At 36.9% G+C, this 25000-nt stretch overlaps 1 protein-coding gene across 9 annotated transcripts in view; it reads right to left on the reverse strand.

The window, feature by feature from the left end:
* FOXP2 (forkhead box P2) overlaps positions 1-25000 on the reverse strand; it is a 435423-nt gene that overhangs the window by 7536 nt on the left and 402887 nt on the right. For all 9 annotated transcript variants that reach the window (XM_069802110.1, XM_069802108.1, XM_069802113.1 and 6 more), the window contains 2 exons: positions 24064-24133; positions 23064-23227 (listed from right to left, as the gene is read on the reverse strand). In XM_069802110.1, the coding sequence (XP_069658211.1) occupies positions 23064-23227; positions 24064-24133 (234 nt within the window). The remainder of the gene's footprint in view (positions 1-23063; positions 23228-24063; positions 24134-25000) is intronic.

Raw genomic sequence — 25000 nt, forward strand, 5'->3', positions numbered from 1 at the left:
TACGTAACCAATCTATATAATAGGAATTAATAACAGTATCAGACATACTTCCTTCCTTGGTAAGGAATTTTGTAAAGGTTAGTATGACAAGCTTCTGAAGTTTTAATATGTACTTTCTCAATTTTGTAACAATGTCTGTGTATACATGTTCACAGATGCATGGGTTAAGAAGGAAAAAAGGCATGAATCCATCTGGATTAAATTCTGAATTTGATACCTACAGGATGCACTAAGAGCATCTGATTTTTACTTAGGCAGGCAAAGTAAGGATCAACTATCTTTAGATTCTTGCTAAAACAAATCTATTTTATTCAATACCTTATTAGCACCTTTTTTACCCATGTTGTTTTTCTAAGTATTCATTGGATAAATATATACAGTTTGCTTTGAATTAAAGCAGAATAGCTTTAATTTTCACTGCTAGAACAATAAGCTGAAAAAAATTTAATTGAATTTACAAAAGCGAATAAAACATAAAAGCCAGCTCTTTTGGTTACAGTAGATATAAACGCAGTAAAATTCTTATTTACAAAAGGAAATAAGGGAAAACCATTTTATATATGTTCTGCCTCACAAATAGAGTATACAAAATATACTAAACACATATTTAGCAGTCAGCTACAACACATGACTTCCTTATAGCTAGAATACAAAATAAAGATTACTATCCAAGGATTACTGGATTACTATCTGGGTTAGTATCCAACATGCCACTACACAGTAATTGATAAAATAATAGAGAACAAGACATACTGCCTGATTCTCCTTGCAAAGTTAACCCTGCTGTAAAGATTAAAAATGGAAATTGAGCCTAATCTCTTATGTCTCACTGTTGCGATGTTTCTAGCAGACACCTGAGGTTTGGAACACCCCAGGGTGAGCTGAGGTCAGGCAGTATCTACCTCAGCGTAGACTTTACTGAATTTGAATACAACTATTAGGACCCACAGGCAACAAGGTGCTTCGGTCTCCATCTAAATTTAACTGTATTTGTTCTTATTTGTTTGGGAGATATGTTGCAAGGGAATGCAGGGTCATTTAGAAATTACTTTTATCGCTGAAAAACATTTGAACAGTGTCTTCTGAAAGGGGGAGAAAACCCATTCATCCCTTTTAAGGCAGCACAAATAACTGTGTGCCTTGAGATTTAAGGGACCTTTAATAAGGTTGGGTTTTTCATTTAGTATCTTTTTTCAAACATTTCTAGCATTGAAGAGACCTTCTGAAGTCCATTTAAGCTTCCAATTTCAGATATTTTCTTCAGAATTGTGACTAATTTTTTGATGGAAGTCTTCAATATTTTTAATCATGATATAATACTACATTAATCACTTCCAGATGCCATAACACTGTTATTACAATATTCTGTCCCCTACGTTGCTCCCAATAAATTGCATTTTGTGTACTGGTATACTGAGCATATTGCTTCATCCGTGGTGTCCCTTGAGGGGCCGTACTGGGACCAATGTTATTTAGTATCTTCACCAATGACACAGCCAGTGGGATTTAGTGTACCTCGGCAAGTTTGCCGACGACACCAAGCTGAGTGGGGCGGTTGATTCAGTGGAGGGAAGGGATGTCACCCAGGGGGACCCTGACAGACTGGAGGAGGAGGCCCAGGTGAACCTCAAGAGGTTCAACAAGGCCCAGTGCAAGGTCCTGCACCTGGGTCAGGGCGAACCTCAATAGTCAAAATCGGTACAGACTGGGGGATGAAGGGATTGAGAGCAGCCCTGCAGAGAAGGACCTGGGGATACTGGTGGATGAAAAATTAGATGGGCATCAGCAATGTGCGCTCGCAGCCCAGAAAGCTAGTCGTATCCTGGGCTGCATCAAAAGCAGCGTGGCCAGCAGGTCGAGGGAGGTGATTCTGCCCCTCCACTCCACTCTCATGAGACCCCACCTGCAGTACTGCGTCCAGCTCTGAGGTTCCCAGTAGAAGACAGACTTGGACCTACTAGAGCGGCTCCAGAGGAGGCCACAGAAACAGTCAGAGGGTTGGAACACCTCTCCTATGAAGAAAGGCTGAGAGAGCCAGAGTTGTCCAGCCTGGAGAAGAGAAGGCTCTTGGGAGAACCTACTGTAGCCTTTCAGTACTTAAAGGGGGCTTGTAAGAAAGATGGAGACTTTTTACCAAGGCCTGTAGTGACAGAAAAAGGGGCAACATCTTTAAGCTTGAGGAGTTTAGGTTTAGATTGGATATAAGGAAGAAATCTTTTACAAGGAGGGTGGTAAAACACTGGAGCAGGTTGCCCAGAGAAGTTGTGGATGCCCCATCAGTGGAAGTGTTTGAAGTCAGGTTGGATGGGGCTTTCAGCAACATAATCTAATGAAGAATATCCCTGCTTATGGCACGGGGGTTGAACTAGATGATCTTTAAGTGTTCCTTCCATCCCAAACCATTTTATGATTCGTTGCTATGCTTTTCTTTCCATGCTTAAAAAATTCTGACTACAGAACTTTTTTTTTTTTTTTACCAAATGAGTTCAGTTCCTTTAAGGGTGGTGTCCAGGTTGTTTTTATTACATTTCTGTGGTTGGAGTGCAGCCACTGTACAAACAGGGAGGATAACAAGAAATATCCATTAAAAATGTACCACACATTAAGATACTAGTTCCTCTTGTGCTGTAATTTTTTAGTATTGAGGACCTCTTTTTTGGAAGGACAGTTCAAAGATTATTTTAATAAGTAATCTGTGGAAGAATTAATAGCTTAGAAGACTAATCAGAATACAAAATTTCCATTTTTGTCAACTATACTTTCGTCCAGATCAACAGTAAATCAAGACCAAACCCAAGCAGTTCAGTTGTCCACGCAAAAATAAATTTCATAGACTTTTCTGTCAGCAGCTTAAGAGTACAGCTCATAGCAAACACTGCCATACAAACAACTCTTTCTGGAAGTGTAAGCACAAGGAATAACACATAGGCTTTTGAAACTAACATTTCTCTCAACTCTATAGAGTTTGTTTTTTGAAATCAAAGGTTGAAAAGCAAACTTGAAGCATGTTGGTTAGAGATGTAAAGGATCTTACATTTATAGTATTTTATGTACGTTTTGAGGACGAATCAACTATACAAAATATATAGGAAAATCAACCCTCTTTTTTTTTTCTTTTCCATAAGCAAAACAAGATTTGAACACCCACCTTTTAAGTTGCTGAATACATTCTTACCTTGAAGACTTTCAGTATGGTACGGTATATCCAAGACATTTATTGTACACAGAAAACAAAATATTCAGATTGGTATTTGTAACTAATACGAAAATATGTATGTGTCCGTGTGTTTCAATAGATCGATATATATTTAAATGTATTTATTTGCAAAATTCTACACTACCATTTTGTTATACAATGGGAGCAGTGTACTAAGGACAAATTCCCATGTGAAGTGCTGAGTATTTAAACATAAATTCTGAAGGAATATTTATATATGCCATGTCTTTTTATTAATAAACATGCTATTCAAATAAATCCTAACAACAGGTCATAGCCTAGTGATTTCTGACTTCTGATCAAAACTTATCTACTACATAATTGGAATCTGTATTTTAACAAAGATTAGTATGGTTCCTTGATGGACCAGTCCTGGGTTCAGAACTAGTCAGTATTTTTTATTAATGATATAGAAGACAGACTAGAGAGCATGTTTATTAACTTCGCATATGTCAACAAGATGGGAGGTAATGCAAGCACATTGGTGAAGATGATGAGATTTCAAATATGTGGCAACTTGAGAAAATCCAGGTAGAGGTTTAGAAAACCCTGTTATATGAAGAAAGGCTGAAAGAACGGTGTCTTAGGTTACGGAAAGAGCAACAGGTCAGATGCTGGAGTTAAAAATTAGTACAGACAGTGAACTACTGGATCAGGTAGCTTGGGGAGCCTTGCAGTCCCCATCCTTGGAGGCCTTTATGAAGAGGTTAGACACACATCTGTGAGAATTAAGTTCAGTCATTGGTAACTCTGGTAGAATAAAGGTCTGATGATCTCTTAGCAAGTATTATTACTACATCATGTCCAAATGTCCTCATCAAAATGGCTGTCTCCTATTGAACAAGTGCTGGCAAGCTACACCTCTACCTGAGCTCAGGACTAACAAGGCAGTGTAACAAACAGAAGGTGAGGAGATGCCTGCAGCAGCAGCAAAGATAAAGTATGGCAATGCTAAATTATTTCAAAGAACTTTTTGGTAAAGTTATAAACAAAGGAACATACTTATTTCCATGGATCACCTTCTTTACAAATGGTGGATCTACTGTTATAAAAGAAAATTTTCCTTGTACCCCAGCACTTTCAAAATGAAACTCTTTGAGAGAACTTTGTAATATAAAAGAAGGATTCTAGTAACTTGCAGAGCTGCCTGCTCAATACATTACGTCTTCCTTGCTCATACATCACAGGACATGAAGTTCCTCCGTCTCTGCGTCTGCCTCAAACATTCATTTTTCCACATGCTTTACAGTTTTACATGGAGATTTTTCTCCCACTCCTGCAACTGGCAAACTGCAGCTTCACATTCTCATGTTCTCAAATGTATACTATATCCTTAAAGACATCATTATTTATAACATTTAACTGGAACGACTGCTAGGTGCCAAGAGACAGGTAACACTTGCTGGACACTTAGAGAGGCCTCATGAAGACTGTTTGTAGGCTGCTGGAGAAGAGCTCTGAGGCTTCAAAGGAAAAAGAAAGATAACAGGACAGGCAGCTGAAGGATAAATATATACTAGGAAGGAATGTATAAAGTAACTTCCAAATATTTAGAGATGGAGCCAAATTCCCAAAGCTTACAACAACTTGTTTGATACAAGGTGAACTTGTCTTCCGAGTTTTGCACAAGATAAGCCTGATCCTGCCTTGGGAAAACTTGTTTAGTATAATAGCTACTAAGATCCTGCTAAATTCTAGGCAACAGCAACAAAACAAGTGTTACATTCAACTTTTAAACATTAGAACGTGTGCTGTTGCTGACAAGAAAACAACCAGATCCTATAACCAAGTACATGATTTCTTAATTAAACTGAGTTGAGCTGGTGTCAACAAGGAGAAAAGATACTTGATAAAATATTCTCAATTATGGATAGCATGTTTTCTACAGAGGTTTCACGTCACATCAGCTTTAATATAAGGGGATACCAAATCCAGGAAAACAGCAATGAGAACACAGAACAACAAAATATAAATAATTACAATAAGCAAGGTTTGGATTTGATTAGTAGAAATAGTGCTTATTCCAGGCTTTGAATAGAAAATACTTTTCTTTGGAAAAAATACAGAGTCAGACAATGCCTTTTATAACCATCAGCACTGAGTTACGACAGAGACCCTTCCCTTCTTCCAAACCAGAGATGTAACAATTTAAGTTTCCCTGTATTTCTTTCATCCAATTCTAGGGAAGGAAAAAAAGAATTAGTTAATTTCTCATTTGTATATGTAAAAAAGGAAAAAAAAAATGCAAGGGGTTTGGTGTTTAATTCTGAAAGTCACCAGGGAAGTGCCACAACCATCCAGGATTCCCAGTGGAACAAACTGCCATTTAGATCTGGGTCCTCTAAACATTGTTGCCCATACCCACCCAAAATCTTTAATGTTCTGCTAAAATCATTTAAGGGAAAGTGCTGTGGGACATCATGATTGAGAGAGATGCAGTCTCTCAGACACTTAAGTCAATGTAATGACTGACACTGAAAAGACTTTGCTTTTGGCTTTGTAGTGAAGAGGGGGTAGATGTTGAGAGAGAAAAGCTGCCTAGGTCAATGTGCTTACTGTGAGCTTTGTAGCCAAGTGTATGGTTTGCAGCAAGTCACGTAATTTTTTTTAAATCTTGCAGTGCACACAGGGGGTGCAATAATCAGTCTGAAATCTTGAAAGATTGATTTGAAAGGGTGATTTTATTTTTTTTTTTTTTTTGGCTGGGTTGCAGCTGAAAGTATTTTGCATTGCTATGGTGACTTAGGCACCTAGTAACCCTACAGAGTTTTTCACTTTGGTATTCAAAGGCACAAAGGGCAACAAATTAGATCATGTCTTGAAGTCCCTCCCAGGCTTATTTTCTATGAGGCTAATTTTGATACTATTGACTCACTAGCTTTCCTAGTGACTTCATGTAGAAGTATATAAAGATGATGAATTTTCTGGAACTTAGCTGAAGAAAGTTTTCCCAAGGGAATCTTTGGGACTGAAAGATTTTTAAGCCATACGTGGTATGACAGCCTATGTTGATTATTTCTTTTAAGATTTTGTTTGCCTGTTAAATTAATAAAGATTTTTAAAAGTTAAATAAACCAAAACAAAACTTGGTAGCTGCCAATCAACTTCCACCATTTCCCAAAACAAATGATGTACAGTTTGACCCATTCTTCCTCACAGTTCTGTAGAAAGCCTTAAGCCCACAAACATTACATCTTCAAAACCAATTGGTTGTCTGCAGATATTCTTCCAACTGTACTATTTCTCCACTATCTTTACTTCCATTACATTGACCATGCTTCAGTATATGAAAAGAACAAAACAGAACATTATATTTGTGTAACACAATATCTTTTATAGAAGTCCACATTTCCAGTGTAACTTTTAATGTTAGACATCTGCAATTTTTATTTACATTTTTACTTATTACCCAGACTGTCCTCAATTCTTTTGTGCTACAGGCATCCTAAAGTACATGTGCAATTTTGATTCAGCTACACAAAGTGTTCCGTGTATACTTTGGGAGAAAATATTAAAAAGATCCACAGCTACAAAATTCTTCAAACTGTGGAAGTCTGAAAATTTTTGGATCCATCTCAAAAAGTAAGCTACAAAAGCACAAAGAATACTGTGGCCAAACTAATTCCTTCTGTACATCTGAAGTGTTTGAAGAACATTTTTAATCTTTATTTCTATCTGAAGTGTCTTGACTTTCTAAAGACTTTTTTTTGTGATAACATCTAACATTATATAAAATATTTTGCTAGTTTAACCTGTTGGAACACATATTATTTACAACTTCTATTTCTCTCTGACTTAATATTTTTAAAGCTGTGACTTCTGTTACACTTTTCTATGAAAATATTTTTCACCAAATATTATTTGGTAAAATTATAATCACTATATTACAGAGTAGTAACTGACTTGTTTCTTTGTTGGGTTGTTTTCCCTTTTTTTTTTTCTTTTTTCTAGTAGATCTGGACTAGTATTTCCTCAGGAAGAACTGTATCTCATCTTGCCAGTACAGCTCTAGGTCTGTAGGATATCCTATAGCAGTTTAAAAAGAAAAGCTCTCCTTTCCAATCCACTGTTTCAGATCTAGAATTTTTATATTTATGCTTTGGTAGGCAAATGGAGGCAAATCCTCAAATCCTACAGTATTTTCAAGATATCTAATTCTATTACTTTGTTTCTTTACAATTTCACGCTATTATAAAAAGTTTATTAATTTTCTTAACTAGAAGTGAACTGTTTATTGACGTGAATATGTACAGCCATTTAGGGAGATACTAATCCAAATATTGAGAAGGGGAAGAAAGAGTATTAGACAAGTAATTAAATACAAATTCAGTAATGCTACAACTGTCACGGAATCCATTATTATTTTTCCTTGAACATCAGGAATCACTTCCCCCATGTATTTATCACCTACACTGAAATGCTGAAGAAGTGCTATTATTTCTAGATAAATAATGCCTATATGCAAATCTCTAGCTTCAAGCAAGAAAGAGAGGAAGGTCCTACTGTCACAGCTGAGGGTGCGCCATCTCATTTCACTAAGGAGAGAGTGAAGCTGCACCATCCTGGTGGAAGACGACTGGAGATGTGATGCCTATACAAGCACTGCTCCTCAATGGGGGCGTTTCTGGATGCGCTTTGTCAACCTGCCACTTTCAAATTACACCCTTCCACCCTGGGCCTTCTAAAAGCCATGCTGAGAAAAAAAAAAAAGGGAAGTAGCAACCTCTTCTTCTCTCAAATGCAACACTGAAGTACAAAAAATACCTTCAAATACACTTCTTATCATATCTATCATCTTATCCATCACCAAGGATTTCAAATCTACCATGGTGGAGTTGGGAGTTGCACTGACTTGGTGATGGAAAGTAGAGGCAACAGCCCTAGCTGGCAGGCACTGCTGCAGACTCTGACAGGAGATAAGAGTGCCCTGGAATAATTAATTAGGCCACTAAAGTTTGTCGTCTTTAGTTCATCACTAGAGGAGATGGTGTAAGATGGAATTAATGATCAATGGTCACAAAGTGCCTCTGGCGCATCAAGGAAGGTGTAGGAGCAAGTAAGAATGTGCAAGCCTATTATTGCTTTTCCAACCTCCAAGACTAGAGACTTGCTTTCCTATTTATAATAGGTGTTAATAAAATTTTATCAGTCACTGTAAAAGAAGCTAGTGTTCTTCATGCCTTCCCTTCAATTATTTTAAGATAAAAGGTGAGGCCCTCAGAGAAGAAAAAAAAAAACCCAACACAAACCCCATTGTTACCAACTGCACAAACCTGATCTTGTAAACACAATTTTTCTTTTGTGATACCTTAAAAAGATGTAAACTCAGCTGTTGCTATATGTTATTTGTAAGATCCATCCCTTCAGTGAGCACCTGATATGACTTCACTGGTCTCTGTAAAACAAAATCCAGAGCATCTTTCTCCTTGAGCTTGGTTGCGAAAAAGCTAGGTTGCTTCTGCTCACTCTCTCATTGTGTTGTCTTTATGGAAACACACTCTAGGATCACAGGATAATTCAGGTCAAAGGGGCCTCAGGAGATCTCTAGGTCAACGTCCTGGCCAAAGTAGGGACAGCTACAAGGTCAGACCAGGTTGCTCAGGGTTTTACCCAGTTGGGTCTTGAAAACCTCCAAGGATGTAGACTATACAACTTCCTTGGCAACCACCCCACTCACTGCCTGACTGTCCTCATGAGCAAAGAGTTCTCTATACCCAGTCTGAATCTCTCATTTTAACTTAACGCCCACTGTCTCTCAGCCTACCACCACAGTGGAGAGCCCGGCTCTGTCTTCTTGCTAATCTCCCCGTCGGTACTGAGGGTCAGGTCCCTCAAAGCCGCCTCTTCTGGCTGATCAAGCTCAGCTCCCTCAGCCTCTCCTCACAGGGCAATTCCTCCTGCTTCCGACCATCTTGGTGGCCTTTTCACCAACTCGCTCCAGTTTACTGCTGTATCTTTTATATTTGAGGTGCCAAAACTGGACACAGTATTCCAGGTGTGGTCTAATGAGTACTGATAAGGGGGGGATAATCATTTCCCTCAATCTCTTGACCCTCTGCCGTGCTTAATACAGCCCAGGACACCGCTGACCTCCTCAGCCGCCGGGGCACGCTGCTGGCTCCTGCTCACCTCGCTCTCTGCCAATACCTCCAGCGCCTTCTCAGCAAAGCAGCTCCCCAGCCGGGCCATCCTCGTCTGCATCATTGCAAGGGGACCTTCCTTCCTCAGCGCAGGGCATGGCATTTCATAAAGTTCCTCCTGGCCCAGTCCTTTAGCCCATGCGGGTCCTCTGAATGGCAATCTACCCTTATGCATATCAACTGTTGCCCCGAATTTGATGTCATCTGCAAACCTGATGAGAAAGAGGTCCATCCTCCAGGACATCAATAAAGATGTTAAACAGGACAGGTCCCAGCATATTCTTATGTCCCAGGAGAAATGACAGTATACCCAGGTATTGCAATGGAAGACCAGAATAAAAGGTAAGAACAATTATTAATTGGATGTGAAGATCTAGCATGAACATGGCAGAGGAAAGCTACTCTGAGTGCCTATGTATCTCTAATAACAGAGGGGAAGGGGACAGCAGGCAGATACTCATTGTTATCTGAAAATCTGAATTAAGTGAACACATGATGCTATTTTAAAGAGAAGAATATGTCACAAGCTATATAGAGCATCTGAAAAGGAGGTACAAAGGATTAAGAAGGCAGTTTAATGTCAAAAATCCTAAAAGAAAAGGTGGTTTTATCTCTATCTCTTGGATTTTAGGGGAATACAGATAGCAGAAAATATTAAGACATTACACTTTTATTAACAGAAGAAAAACCCCAAACCTTTTTAAAAATCCCTTAGAAGCTTATTGGTTAACAGGGCATTCCCAATTAGTCCTGCCACAACTAAGAAAATATTTTCTTGCTTGTATTTGCACAGATAAAAAGGTTCTGGATTTCAATATTAGCAATTTTGCTAGTGTTGTAGACTACTAAGACTGTACAAATTTTCAAAGATCTAATAAAAGGATTTCAGATCTGGGAGGACTCCTTGTCTTATCTGGAAAAAAAAGATTTTAATGAACTAAAATTGAGAAATAGGGCTGTAAGCAGTCACGAGAAATATCAGATGGAGATTAGGAGTGATTAGGAGTGACTGAAGGCAGAATAAGAAATGAGGGAAAGCCAAAGACATGAAGACAAATGGTTTCCTGGGATGAAATCCAGATCTCATTTAAGTCAATGGCAAAATTCCCCTTGACTTCATTAGGGCCATGATTTCACTTGTGAAGTTTATTCACAGCAGAAGATGTAAGTGAAATACGCAATGCATCTGACAGAACGCTTGGGGAAAAGGGGGAATAACCAAAGGTGATACACAGAGTGAACCATGTATTTTTCTACTAGACAAATGAGGTGGAATAACAAATTCCTGTGAGAAACTTCAAAAAATCTAACTCATACTAAAATTAGACGTAAAGATTTGCCAGTAATAAAACCAGTTACATGAAGGAAGAACAAAAGATTATTTCACAACATGGAGGTACGTTAACAGCGAGAATTCTCTAAGATCCTACATTTGATTTCTACTTTGAATATAATTATGAATACCCCAGAAGAAGATATAAACAGAGGTAACAACACAATATATTTAGATTAGTCGTATGTAAAAATGTGAAAAAAAAAAAACCCAAAGCTGACAATCCATGGCAGATCAATTTACTGTTGACAAATAAAAGGAAGAAAATAAACTACCCATATACATTTATCTGCTGTAACCACTTGGGAAATATGTTATTCCAAATCCTTCAATGGTGCCTCTGCTTAAGAAGTCAAACACAGTACGTTAGACTAAGTAGGAGACAATAATGACAGTGACAATAATATAAAACACGTTTATTTATAGTAGGCCCTCACTTCAAGTCATATGTTCAATGTACTTGACTAACTTTTAGCTGTTAATCACTCATCTCAAAAACAATATAGCAGAATCCAGAAAACAACAACAGAAGTGACCTATGGCATGGTAAATACATCTGTAGGAGGAAACATTAAAAATTATAGGAATACTTTGAACTGATTATATTTAGCTGCCAATGAAGTCAACACGAGAGTAGCAGCAGCCTGGAGATAAGTAATAGTGATACACTAGGAATATGGAAACAAGCAAAACATAGGAAAAATCAAATGTTCACCTTACTCATACTTAAGGGTCACCCAATTTAATATAGCATATTTATGATCATTTTATCACTACAGTTAACTCACTACTAATTTCTTCTAACAATACAAAGAGCTACTGCTAAAGAAAAGTTTTTAAAATCCTCAGTAAGTTACACAGCTAATGAGCTGTGTTTTTTTAATTTATTAACTATTTTAACACAATTAAAATATGTAAGTAATCAATAATTTTGAGATGCCATCTGCCATTACTCTACAGGAAAATGTTTTAACAGATATTGACCCTCACACTGCAGAAGCCAGACAGCCATTAATTCATGGAGATTAGGAGCAAACCTCTCCTTTTTCCTTTCTCTACCATAGGCATCTCCCAACACAGGGATGATTTTGTGCTGCTTATCTACAAAATACACAATACATTTGTTCCTAAAGTGGCTGGAGATAGTGTTTGGTGCTACTTGCCCTACCAGTTCGGCCTTGCCCAAGCACATCAAAATACAAACTCGTTCACTTTAAATTAGGGACAGCTAAAACTTGCAGTTTCTACTCTGAGCAAAGTTTGAAAATGGACATTGGTGGCAAATCAGAATGAAAAGGAAAACATGCAAAACAAGTTTTTTGAAGAATTTTAGCTTTATAGTAATAACTCTAAGTTGAAAAAATGTTGAAAATAAAAAAAAAACCCAACCCAACAACCAACACGTCCTCCTCTTCCTTTTAGCTTTGTACAAAGAAATAAATATTGTACAGAGAAATATCTAGAGAATAAATTGACAGATTTGTTGATACCCACATGACAATTTCATTACCCTTTAACAATAAAAAAAAAAATTGTTGATTAAAAATGGGTCATGAAAACATAGAGATTTTTTCCTTAGATGATGAAACTGATAATTAAATTGACTAGGTCTTCATGCTGGTTTTTGTTTTGTTTTGTTGGTTTTTTGTGTTGATTTTTAAAAAAACTTGGCAAGAAAATGCCAAGACAGTAAATAAGGATACCCTATCTGCATTGATATATTATCAGCTATGAAAGTTAATAATACCTACTACAAAAACAATCAGATAAAATCTTTGAACTGTAGATAAAGAAAGGATCTTTCTGGAAAACCAACATATTAACAATATATTTTCTTTAAATAGCAAATGAGGCTCAAAACTTATGCAAAATTAGCCCTTCTTACAGGATCAAAATTTTTAGGAATCAAGTTCTGATTAAGAAGATGACATTAACATAGATTTTCTGATTCTAACGAGTCTTACTAAAATTCCCATCCTTGACATTGGCTTGCTCCCTTTGGTATCTAAATAAATGTATTTTCTCTGTGACAGAGCCACAAAAAAGTAGAAACTTGACTAGAAATTAGCTTAGGGCACAGGCCTCTCAAGTCTTTCAAACCGTCAACTGTATCTAGTTCAAATGTCAAAAGTTAACAACCTAAACAAAGAAGAGGATTAGGGAAAAAGAGCACAGAAATTTTTAATGTAAAAATTCAAAGGAAAATGACAAAGTACTAGAGATTTGAGTGTCTGAATATTCTGGGGGTTGTTGAAGAACCATCGAAAAAGACCAAGCCTGAAAACAGCAAAGTTTAAGAAAAGAGGCTGTGGATCTGGCAGGCTCTGTAGTATCTAATGGTTGGGAAGTTTTAAAAAGTGTACCAGTTACACAGAAACGTAGCAGGAACAACTAAATATCTCAGTGTTAGTTGTGGGTTAGAGCAGGCAAATGTTCTCTGTGCAAAATCTGGAAAGGTATTCAATGATCCAGAAAAAGCTGAGCGAGAATTTGGACGGTACTATGTGTGGTTTTTATACATCTTCATACAAATACAGGCTATACAAAATTGTTTTTCTATTTCTGTTGAAAACTTTTACATCAGTAAAACTCTGCTATCTTGGAAAACATAGAGCTGATCAGATAGAGTGGGACAAAAAGGCTGAAAATAATATCCTTTTACTAACACTTCCAGCACACTTTTATGAGATTTTATAAGCTAATCATCAACGTTTGTCCACAGTGGCACCTAAACATTTTGTTCTAATGTAGCAGCAAGGGATTAAATAGCATTACACTTACACCTAGGCATGGTACATTTTTTTCTTCTGGAACTGTCTTCACTGAAAACGCTGATTGATAGGTATGCTTGATGGGTAAGTTTCAAAATTTTCAGCAGGGTGCTACCAAAGTATTTCCTTTTCATACGCTAAGTTTCTTGGAGCATTGATCTTTTATTTTGTTTTTTTCACTGCAAGAAAACACAAATATAGTCTGCCTGCAGACTGAGCTAATTAGGACGTATCGGGGATATCACAGAGCCTAGGTTAACATATCCTGTCTCTTCACCGCATACTTTGGCCTGTGCTTAACGCAGACTCTTGCTTCACAGGGCAGTATATTCCAGCTGAACGAAATATATTCAGGGCAATACATTGTTAGTTACTACTTCTGTAAATGTCTAGCTACAAAACAAAAAAATTCATGTTTTAAATTGTAATTCCAGTAACTCCAGATGGATACAAAAGCATAATTATTTCTTTCATGATGCCATGAATAAAAGGGCGTGCATAGTAACAGAACACTACTTGATGGGTGCTCATCTCAAGGTATTTCACTGCTACCAGTCATGGTTTACCTTTTGGTTTAATGTACCTATAGGGCAGTCTAATGCCAGCTGGCATTGTGTCAAACACTTCTCTGAACAAAGCCTGGTGCTATTCTACATGGGGACAGTAGTGTAAGTAAAATACAGCTTCCCTTCAAACTACATCTGAAGACACTTCTCAAAAATTAAACAATTCAATTACTAACTAAAGACTGCAAGAGTTTGGGGCAGGGATTTGAAAATCCTTTTTGTTTTGGCTTTGTACAGCACTTATCACAACAAGGCCCTCAGTCCATCCTTTAATACCGTACTATAAAAATAAACTACAACAGTTTAGCTGAATTTAGCTAAAATATGTTTTTTCCCCATAAGAAAGAGAAAAGGAAGAAACACATTATATATGTCTACATCTGGAATGCTTCAAAAAACTGTTAACACCTGCACATGAAAATAAATCCAGAGTAGTTTTATGGAATAGCTACTAGAAAGATGGGGAGAATGGGCAGTTTGCTGTATCAGAAAGAGCCTGTTTGGTCTACCAAAATGAGTATTCGAAGTTCACAGTGTGCTCTCTAGAACACATTTGAGAAACAAAGAGGAAGAGTAAGAAAGACTATGTAAGCTAGGACATATATCAGTGAAACTAAATTGGAATATATTTAGCCTGGAAATTGGAATGTGGCTTATAATCATCAAAGGAATGAAGTTCCGCAGTGGCTTTCAAATTTGAGATGGACTACGATAATTTTAGGAGAGGAATTGTATGACAGAGGTGCCCACAACATGACTCTCATTTCCTGTGTTCTTAGAACAAGAGGAGATAAAAGCTCTGAGAACATTTTTCAGCTATGATGTCTGATAATGCCAAATTTGCAAGGAATGAAGAAAAGGAGGGGAAACATAAAGAAAAATAAAAATCAAGTTGGGGGAAGCCCCTAATTACCCAGAGTACTACTATCACAGCATAATACTGCATCAAAGAAACATTTCCCCTTATCCATCTCAATCAGAAGCTTATGGAAGTCTTTGAAAAGGGTTAGTGAGAGGCCACGATCATACAAAGGCTCTGCAACATCATTAAACCTCTATTAATGGGTACAGTGGAACAAATGAACTTGGTAAGTCTAGGTAAAGGAGGAAGACTACTGGATTTGTTCAGCCTAATTTAAGATACACTTTTAATACTGTTGTTTAGTTGGAGAAAACCACTGGAATACCTGCAGTTATAACCCTAACAGGGACTCCATCAGGGTCTGTACTACTCATATGCATTCCCAGCACTGTTCTAAATCTAAATTCTAAACAGACTGCTGTTAAATGCCAAGAGTGCATTTTCCCAACTGCACGTTGCCAGAAGATTGTGAACACTGCTTTTGTATATGGACTTTACCAGGTATAATCACATCTTTAGCCATCTTGAGATTTGATTACTTTGATGTGACCTACACACAGGGGTTCACCCTGAGATGAAGCCTTTCTATAAATTCTTTTAAAAAAAAAAAGCATTGAATTTTTTAGTCTTTTAATATGCATAAAGTGCCTAGAGTTTCCTACAAATTCTGAAGACTAAATAATAGTCAAATAATAACACTTCCTCAGCATAATGTCCTATATTTTTCAATGAATCTTTGCTTGGATATACGTACCCTAATTTAAGCTACTGGTATAAACATTACCAATTGGATATAATTGTATGTTTTTATCTAACTGCTTACACGATACGTAAATGTAAAGACACATTTTGGACAAGTTTATTTATAAAAAAATATCTAGAGAGTCCACTTCCAAAAATTTTGGCTCATAATATTACAGTTACTCAAAATCCAAGTGCAATCAACAAAAGTGGATAAAATTCATAACTGTATGTGCAGTTCTAGAAATATACGTTAATGGCACTATCATCTCAGCTTTTGTGTTGTACAAAGACAGAAATCTCCTATGAACTAAATTTAAGGATTACACAACCACACTGCAGAGAGATTTAGTTGCACAACTTCACATTTTTAACGTCTGTAACAATATTTAAGATGCTGCCTTTTCTTATACAGACCTGTTATGTGAAAAGCATAAATATCTTGCCTATACATTGAGAATTCATGACAGCAGTACCACAAAGTTTTCAGCAAGAAAGCTTCCAAAAAGATTCTGTGAAACCCCACAGGAGCCTACCAACTTCTACAAGCCATGCTATGGGGATCTGACACTTTTCAGCTGAAGGCACTATATCTCTGGAGTGATCTTTTTGTCAAGAGCATTGGGAATGTACTATAGAAGAGCAACAATTGGGGCTGGAATAATGTAAAGAAGAAACAGCAACTTCTGATCCAAAGAAAGACATCTAACATTTAAGAAGTTAAAGAGGAAATTATAAAGGACTGGAACATCAGTCTTGAAAGATAAGAAAATTGATGAACAGAAGGAAAATGTAGAGGACAAATGAACTGAAAAGTAAAGTAATGCAAAATAAAAAAGAAAAGGAGAATATAAACATTTAGGAAAATATTCAAGTGAAAAGTTATGTCAATGGGAATGGTGAAAACTATTATTAATCAAAACATCACTGCTTATTTTTCCATTCGCACCCACACGCAAGTTGCTCTGTACGAAAGTAGGGAGGCACAGTCACAACTCAAGAGTGTTTACTATCACATGATCCATACAATCAGTAAAGGCAAAATAAATTGTAAATGTTAAGAAAATAGTGGCATAAAGTGTTGGATTGCTGGACTTGCCTGTCACTTTCAGATGCTTTCCAGCAGTAGACAAAGCCAAAATTATTTCACTGCATATTCTCACAATAGAGCTTCTTTCAATGGGAATACGCTCAGACAAAAGCTATAACCTTTAAGATCCTGTTTCCTAGCTGTTCTTCTTTTCATATAAAAATAAAAATCAATTGTTGTCACAAAGTCTCTTTCCCCATTATCTTCCTTATGTTAGATTTATGAATAAAAATGTGTGAAATTAAATTATGCAGGCATTAAAATATCATGTGATTAGGTGAAACATTTTTGATGAACAAGGATAACCAGAAATACTGCAATTGCTACCACATTCATGTGCTCAATTACATGCTTCTCACCTATTTAATAATGCTTGTTATATCCCTGTTAATTGATGTGTTTCAAGAGTTTATTTTCTTATACACTATGTCAAGTCTTATACAATGAACAAAACTTGGATCATAGCAGTCTCCTAGAACAGAACAAGCCTCCAAGGTAAATGCAAAGAGATCATGAAATGGGACAATGCAATGATAACAAAAAAAAAAAAAAAAGGAGAGAAGGAAAGACAGGAGATTGGAACATTATGAAGTTAAAGAAACAAGGGAATGAAAGGGATTAAAACTGGAATGATAGGTAACCTACTGTAAGTGGTGTGAAAGCTTAACAGTGGGGGACTGGAATAATCAGATAGGGGAACGACCTGACAATGGAATGCTTTCAAACTGAAGCACCTCAAAAGTAAATGATCTTAGAGCAGAATAATCATATTTGCCTCTGGGAATAAAATTTAAAGATAAAAAATTTAAAAAAAAAATAAAACAAGTTTGATGATTATGCAGATAGAACTGCAGAGAGAAATGATCCAGTCAGGGCAAGAGTGGGAAAGGTAAAGAAGTAAGGTTGGGAACGACAGCAGAATACAAAGGAAAAGGTGACTGAAACCACAGACGGATGGAACTCACCTTTTCACAGACAGAACTGAGGACGAAGACTGCACTGGATAAGCTCATTTTTCTAATTCATCTCAGATTGACTCTTACTCTTGTTCATTTGGCCAAAAGTTATTCTTTTTTACAACAATCTAACATAACATTTTCTAGAAACAGCTTTAAAGATCATGGGATATATATGTGTCTTGACATTTGGCTTCAAACAATTCCCATCTTACCGAGTACAGCACTACAATAGCTGAACATGAAGAGTCATATATGAGATGAGGATATATGAATACACTATTTAAGAAGTGACTCCAAAAAATTTTTTGTTTTCAATGTACTTTTTAAAAAAGCAATCAATTAAAATTCTAGTAATTAGAATGACATCCATTATCTCCAGGATTCTGGATTTGCTGTTAGGAACTAGATTATTTTCATAAGTCATTTGAGAATATAAGAGATTAGTTGCATTGTCCTCAGTCTACACTCTCACACAGCGTGAGCAGGGAGAAAACCATGACGACAGCCCCCTTCCACAAAACCTCATCAGTAGGATATTTGCTTTCCCTATCTCCTTTGCTAACTCTTCCCACTCCTTATTAAATAAGCTGCAGTGAGTTTTAACAGAATGGCATGACGACCCCATTGTTTCCTATGGCGAGACTACATTTTCTCAGTCTACAATTTTCCGAGTTTTCTGATGACCAATTTCTTTTTGTTTCCTCAACTGCTATGAACAGCTTTGCAGATTAAAATTTCACCTTTTTCCCCTAAGTTTATAAAAAAGGCATTTTGCATGATCCATTTGCCAAAATACGAACACATGGACAAGAGATGCACTAAGTGTTCTTGTGATAAAACACCCTGGTCTGTGCCAGTTGCAATAATCACTTAAGTGCGATCAATCTAGTACAAATGCACAGACCAGAAACACAGTTGAACTTCATTTCCATCCCTGAGAGTGAGAACTCTTGAACATTTAACAGAGACAGGAAAAATAATAGCACAAAGTTGATTTCACTATGATCCCGATGTTCACTTAAGAATCTAAATTTATTGGCTCTGAAGGAACTGACTTTCAAATACCTCCAAAACTCTTCAGCAGTATACTGGCTATGACATGCCAGTTAAAAAGAAGTTGTGTTATCACTAATGCATGAATTGTCATTATTGTCCCCCTAGGTATCATTGCATGTCTTATCCAATGTTGTTGTTTCTTTGGGGATGATCCAAAGTTTCCCACAATCATGCAGCTTTAGTTGCACTTTTTCAGATGCTTGTGCTTTCTTTTTTTACTTCAGAAGTCTGGATTTATACCCCAAAGGTGTGTACTCTGGAGCTTCCAACTAAATCCACGTACAATTATTATGCAAGATTAGCAGCACCTAGTTCTACATAAATAATGATTTTTTGTATATAAAATACCTCCTGTTGTGTTTGTCACTTTGAAACGTGTTGCTTATCAGCTAAAACCCCGAGGAATTTTGGAGCAGTAGTCCATGTTCAAAAAATGAAGGAAGAAACAGTCTTAAGTACTGATTTAAATGAAAAGATAATTGTCTGATGTTGATTGTTGACAACTGATATTAGAAAAAATTGGAACTCTGAACAGAACATATATGCCCACAAGAAGTAACTTATTTTCGCAGTGAAAATTTATGTCAAGTGAGCACTTAGTGCCCATATCAACCTACCAGGAATTGGATTTAAAGACCAATCAAAGACAGAACTTGGATTTAATACTGCTGAAACACAGAAAGTAAACCTAGGGTTTGAGATCCCATTAGTGGTATGCTGCGTACTGGATCATGGAATTACCATCTTTCATCAGACTGGGAATGCAAACTGGGAGGTATGAGGCATAAAATTTCAGATGCTTTACATAATTATTAATACAGGAGATTTCCCAACTACCAGGCCATGGTTATACTGATCACCTAAAACTTAGTGCAGTATTTTTAAGTGTTCAAGAAGAGTAAGAAATGGAGCAGATTAGATATCATTACCCAAGGCAAAAACTGTAAAGCTTTTAAACTGCCACTGCCCTAAATACAATGGCTGGGATTCACTGCACTTAACTAGCATTTAAATGTTATACATTTACTTGAAGTTATGTACCTACTGCCTTTCTCTAGTCAATGAACAGTGACTATTTTCTAAGTAAGCTGACTCACCCACCTATGTTAGAGACCCGTCCACAGATGGCTGAGTTGATGACTCTAACTGCTTTTGCTACTCTCTTTCAAAAACCAGATGTGAAGTATCAGGTTCAAATCCAAAGACTGGAATAATTTCCCCACTTTCTGACACTGAGTAGCTAAGGTATTACAGTAACAGAAATCAATTTCTCTGATAATGTTCTCATGCTCAAAGCACAGAAATACTGACCACTGTACATACACACACAAAAAGATAAATTTATGCTAAAAAATTAATATGAACATTCCAAAAAAAAGTTCCCCTATCATATATTTATCTGATAAAATGATATTCAGTACAATTCTAACAACCAAATGCCTAAGTGATATGCTTGGCTTTGACAGTCACTGGGACTCTTTGTATTTCCTGCTGATGCTCTAATACCAAACAAATGTCTCTCCCTGGAAGCTTGTCTAGAATCCAAACTCTGCCCCTTCCCAACTGCATGCTCTGATCTCTAAATTGCACACAATCTCTTGCCTCTTTCCCTAACACCACGCTCCACTGCTCCTGGCTGCGTGCCAGCTTCAAGATGGCAGGCAATGTAATTGCTCAGCATATTCCCCATCTCCTGGCTAGTACGCTTTCCTGGTAATCAGGAGATGGAGGTTTAATCTACTTGGAGATTAACAGAGCCACCGACTTTATAGGTGAGTGCAGTAAGTATGACCCCCCACAAGAACACTTCTCTAGGGGAGAAACGCCCAGACTTCCTGGGTGAACCTTCCCAGGAAGCTACAAGTAAGTGGATGCTTGTGGCAGTAAAATATATTTTTTTTCTAGTTTATTAACTAATTTTCATTACCCCCCTCCTGCCACGGGATTACGTAATCTGTGTAGGTAATGTAAAATTTAAAATTTCTCTTCAATGTTTGCCATATTCCTTACTTATTTGACTTCTGTCATGCTTTCCCTATGTTCTTTTCTCATTTTCTTAAGTCACGCTCTTGAACAAAAACGAGGGACCCTGGTCAACGTGGTCATGGAGGCAGGGAAGAGGCCTCTCCTCTTCCTTGGTCCTCTGCCTCCTGCACAAGCCTCTCCCTTCCTTGACTTGTCCTTGCAGATGGCATTCATTCCCTTTTTCATATTCTCGGCTCCCTCAGCAAGGAAAAGGCAAAATATCCCAAGTGAGCAGGTATCTAGTCATAGCCCGTATCTTTTGGTTGACAGTTCATGGCCTCACGGAAGCCCACTAATCTTGCACTAAATTTGGTGCAAGGGCTGAATGAGCATAACCTCTTTCTCCAGTGGTACCTCAGGGCATTCTCCTTCTGTTGCTTCAATCTGTCAAGAACTGAGCAACACGTAGGCACAAGTTTCAAAAGAGTCACCACGGCAAGTCCCCAAACTGCCTGTTTTGACAAACTACGTATCATACAAATGAGAGAGGAAGGCTGAATCTTGAGTTAGGGTGTAACTCAAGTTATTTGCCTTTTTTTATAGGCAAGAATTGCTACAATATGCAGTATTTTAGCTATAAACATAGCTATAAATGTAGCCATATCTACATAATCATATGCACAGATATCTCAGTTTATCCAGCGGAATGGCAGACAGTACATAGGATATGTAAACAGATCTGCCAAACACTTACAAAACAACTTTAATAGCAAGTGTCATTCTTTTCTGTAAAGTAGCTGTTTTTAACACACATGATCTAACTCTTGTTTGCTCTTTAAAGTTTTATTGTCTTGGCATTTTATACAGGAAGAGAGCATTAGCATACTCAGGAGAACTGCTAAAAGTAAAAGGCCTCAAGCTACCCACTGCATGGTTGATAGCATAAAGCATGGGATATAAAAACTTTTGTCTGATTGCTCACTTTACTTGTTTTAGAGTAGTGTTACTCTCAAGAGCATATATTCATGTTCTTTCTACTTCAAGTTTTATTACTTCTTTTGTATTATTTAATACATCTAAAGACACTTCCAAAAGACAAATTTTTCCATTTTGAAAAAGTAATGGTTTGGAACCTGATAAAATACATGGATGTTCACAGTGTATTATTTTCAAAGGCAAGTAGAATAAATGTGCAATAAAACAATTAAATGCATGACAATAAACATTTCTATGTGATCTTAGATATATTAACATGCCAAACAAAAGAAGAAAAACTCGGCAAAATATTTCCCCTAAAAAAGGTCAGAGCAAAATGGATTCTCCACACACTAGCGCCTAAGTAAAAGGGGAGTTTGGTCTCAATTACTGTTACTGCTAAATATCCCACTCTAGAAATTAAAATGAACATTAAAAACGTGAAAGAGAAAATGGAATGAAAAAAGGCAAATCAGAACAGCTACCTTGAACACAGAAAAAGAGACCATAATTGTACACACACATTAAAAATCATCCTACAGTAAACTTAAATCTAAGTCTGCTTAGATATCATACTGCTAATTATTATATAAATAACCTGGGAAACAATACCTCGAAGATACATGTTTTACTATTTAGTAAACAAGAAACTGCCACGTTTGACACCACTGATTAAGGCCAGGCATTTCTAAAGCTTCAGACACATTTCTGAAATCCACAATACATCAATTTTTAATACTTCCACTCTCTCAGCTCCATTAAAAAGATGGTAGGGGAAAGATTTTAGAGTAATTAATGATATAGTTAGCTGCTAAATATTAATAGGAATCGTAGTCTTGCATAAAATATAACATATAAACCTTGCCAATACAGACGCACCAGTAATTAAACTTGAATATGTAATTACACTGATTTATACGACAGGCAAAAAGTTACACTTTACTGGCTTCTATGTAAACTGTGGGCAACAGTTAAACTTTGCATTTTACGGTTTATATAAATGGGCAATATCTCTACTACAGTTCATAAATGGTTTAGAGACTCATAGGTAAAATTACAACTAATTCCAGCATGAACATTCTGACTATACCTTACAAACCAGGCTGTGAAAATGACCACAGAGATCAGCCTCCCATTACATTCAATGCTTGCAAGCAAGTTGAAGAGGTTTATATTTAAAAAAAACAACAAAAAACCAACCCCAAAAACGTACACCAATCTTACTACAAACTAAATGAAGACTCATCTATTGAAATGCTTTAATATAAATGTTTAGTTTCAAACATATAGTTCCAGATGTTCCACTTACCATGTTTCAAAGCCCTTTTGAGTAATATTGTGTCTTAGGCTAAGGCATTTTTTCCTGAGAGGATGCTAACTGCACTTACATGTGAGGCTGAGGAGAGCAGCCCGGACTGCTATTTCCATTACTGTCAATGTGATCCAGCGAACCATTGAGATCTTCATGGACTGCCTGCAGTAAGCCACTGGATGCGTTATTTATCAATCCTGGGTTACTAAGCAATGGTAAACTACTCTCTGCCAGTGCAGCCTAGCAAAATGAAGAGTAAAAATAAAATTATTAGTCCGTACTTATACAGATCACTTCTAAATGTTTATGCACATATGAACGTACACATACAAGGCAGCTCATTTTGGGTAGTTGTAGAGGTGGTCAGAAGGATTTTGTGCATTTTCCCATTATTTTCACATTCTGAATATAACAGCATCTGTATTCCAGGTTTACTATTTCCCTTACACAGGTTTCATTATTTTCCATTATTAACTATGTTCCGATATTCATAGCACTTTCTAGTTTTACATCATTTTTTGACTTTGAATTACACTTAACCCCTATGCCCTTCCACACAATGTATGGCTCCTTTAGAATGCAGACAGCTGCTATACTTTAAAAAATGACCAGAACTTAACTCAAAATAAAAAAGTCCTGACATTTGCCTCTTCTGCATAAAAATTATATATTATAATTAAACTTTAAAGTTTTTGCCATGAGCACCATGTTCCCCAACACTATGATGTGAAATCATTTATGACAGCTTGGATAAATATTAATGCATATCCACATGCATTTGCAAAAGCTTCTATCAATCTAACATTTGCAGCAAAACTGAGTGTTCCAGATTTTGCCACAGGGTGTCCTTCTTGCTTCTTCACATCAAAAGTAGCATGAATAAGAACTAGTACTTCTTGCAGTGCTAGGTAATACAACTTACTTGGATGATAAACCCAAGTATTTAGAATGATCATCAGGTCTACATCAACATAAATATAGGTAATCCTAGACCAAAGTATAGCAGGAAATTAAATATGCCACACATAAGAATATAACTAGTGTGTGAAAAGAAAGAATAATTTAGTATTTTTTACCTGCAAGCTTGCATTAAGAGCTGCTCCATAGCCTAAGCTGGTGGGTATGTTTTTCACTAACGTTGGGCTTCTGAAAATAAATGATTTTTCACAGTTTAAAAAACAGGCAGACATCCTGGCTGGCTCATTGGGTTAACGGACTGGTTTTTCAGCTCAGAAGACCAGAGTTGTAAAAGGAAAAATGAAATGAAGTTGGGGGTGAAGGGGCTCAACCCGTTAGAACACAGTGATTTACTCTCATCAGAAAAGCAAAAATCTTGCTGTAATTAGGCCCACATGGAAATTTGCTCCGAGAGCAGGGCCGTAGTGACTCATAAAGGTTCTGATCTCACTGAAAGAATTTGACAGAGATAGCTTTAAACTTTGTACAACACCTGCCTCGGCTACGCTTGCTGTGTCATTCAGTTTTGGTTTTCTGAACTAACACTGGTACGCATTTGAATACATTACAGACAACTACGCTAAGGTGCTGAATAAAACGATCTTACTCTTCCCTTCCAAGAAACTGTGAGGGTACAACAATGTATACGTTAACTGTAAATGAACAATACAGCAGATCAGTTAGTTGCCAGCAAATCAAACGTACTGTATTTAAATCAGACTAGAAATACTATATGCTAGATCGCCACAGAATTGTATTTTCATTAAAATTAGTGCCTAGGTTGACTGCAGAGGTCAGCTGGGTGGCTGTTTACAAACAGATCTGTTACAGAAACAGAATACCTTCCTGCAAAGAAAAACCTCCAGCTTTCCTCTCTGCACCTTTGGTATTCTGAATGATTTTATCAAAACTAATTATATACTCTAAAGGAATAAAAAGCATCCACAGAACCAGTCATACCGACACGGGATTAATTTGAAAGTAGGGCAGTAAGCATGCCAAAGGTCCTCCTGTGAAGGCTTCTCATGAATACTACCCTCATCAAGAAGATATTTT

The sequence above is a fragment of the Haliaeetus albicilla genome, chromosome 14 (assembly GCF_947461875.1).
Source record: "Haliaeetus albicilla chromosome 14, bHalAlb1.1, whole genome shotgun sequence".
Lineage (NCBI taxonomy): Eukaryota > Metazoa > Chordata > Aves > Accipitriformes > Accipitridae > Haliaeetus > Haliaeetus albicilla.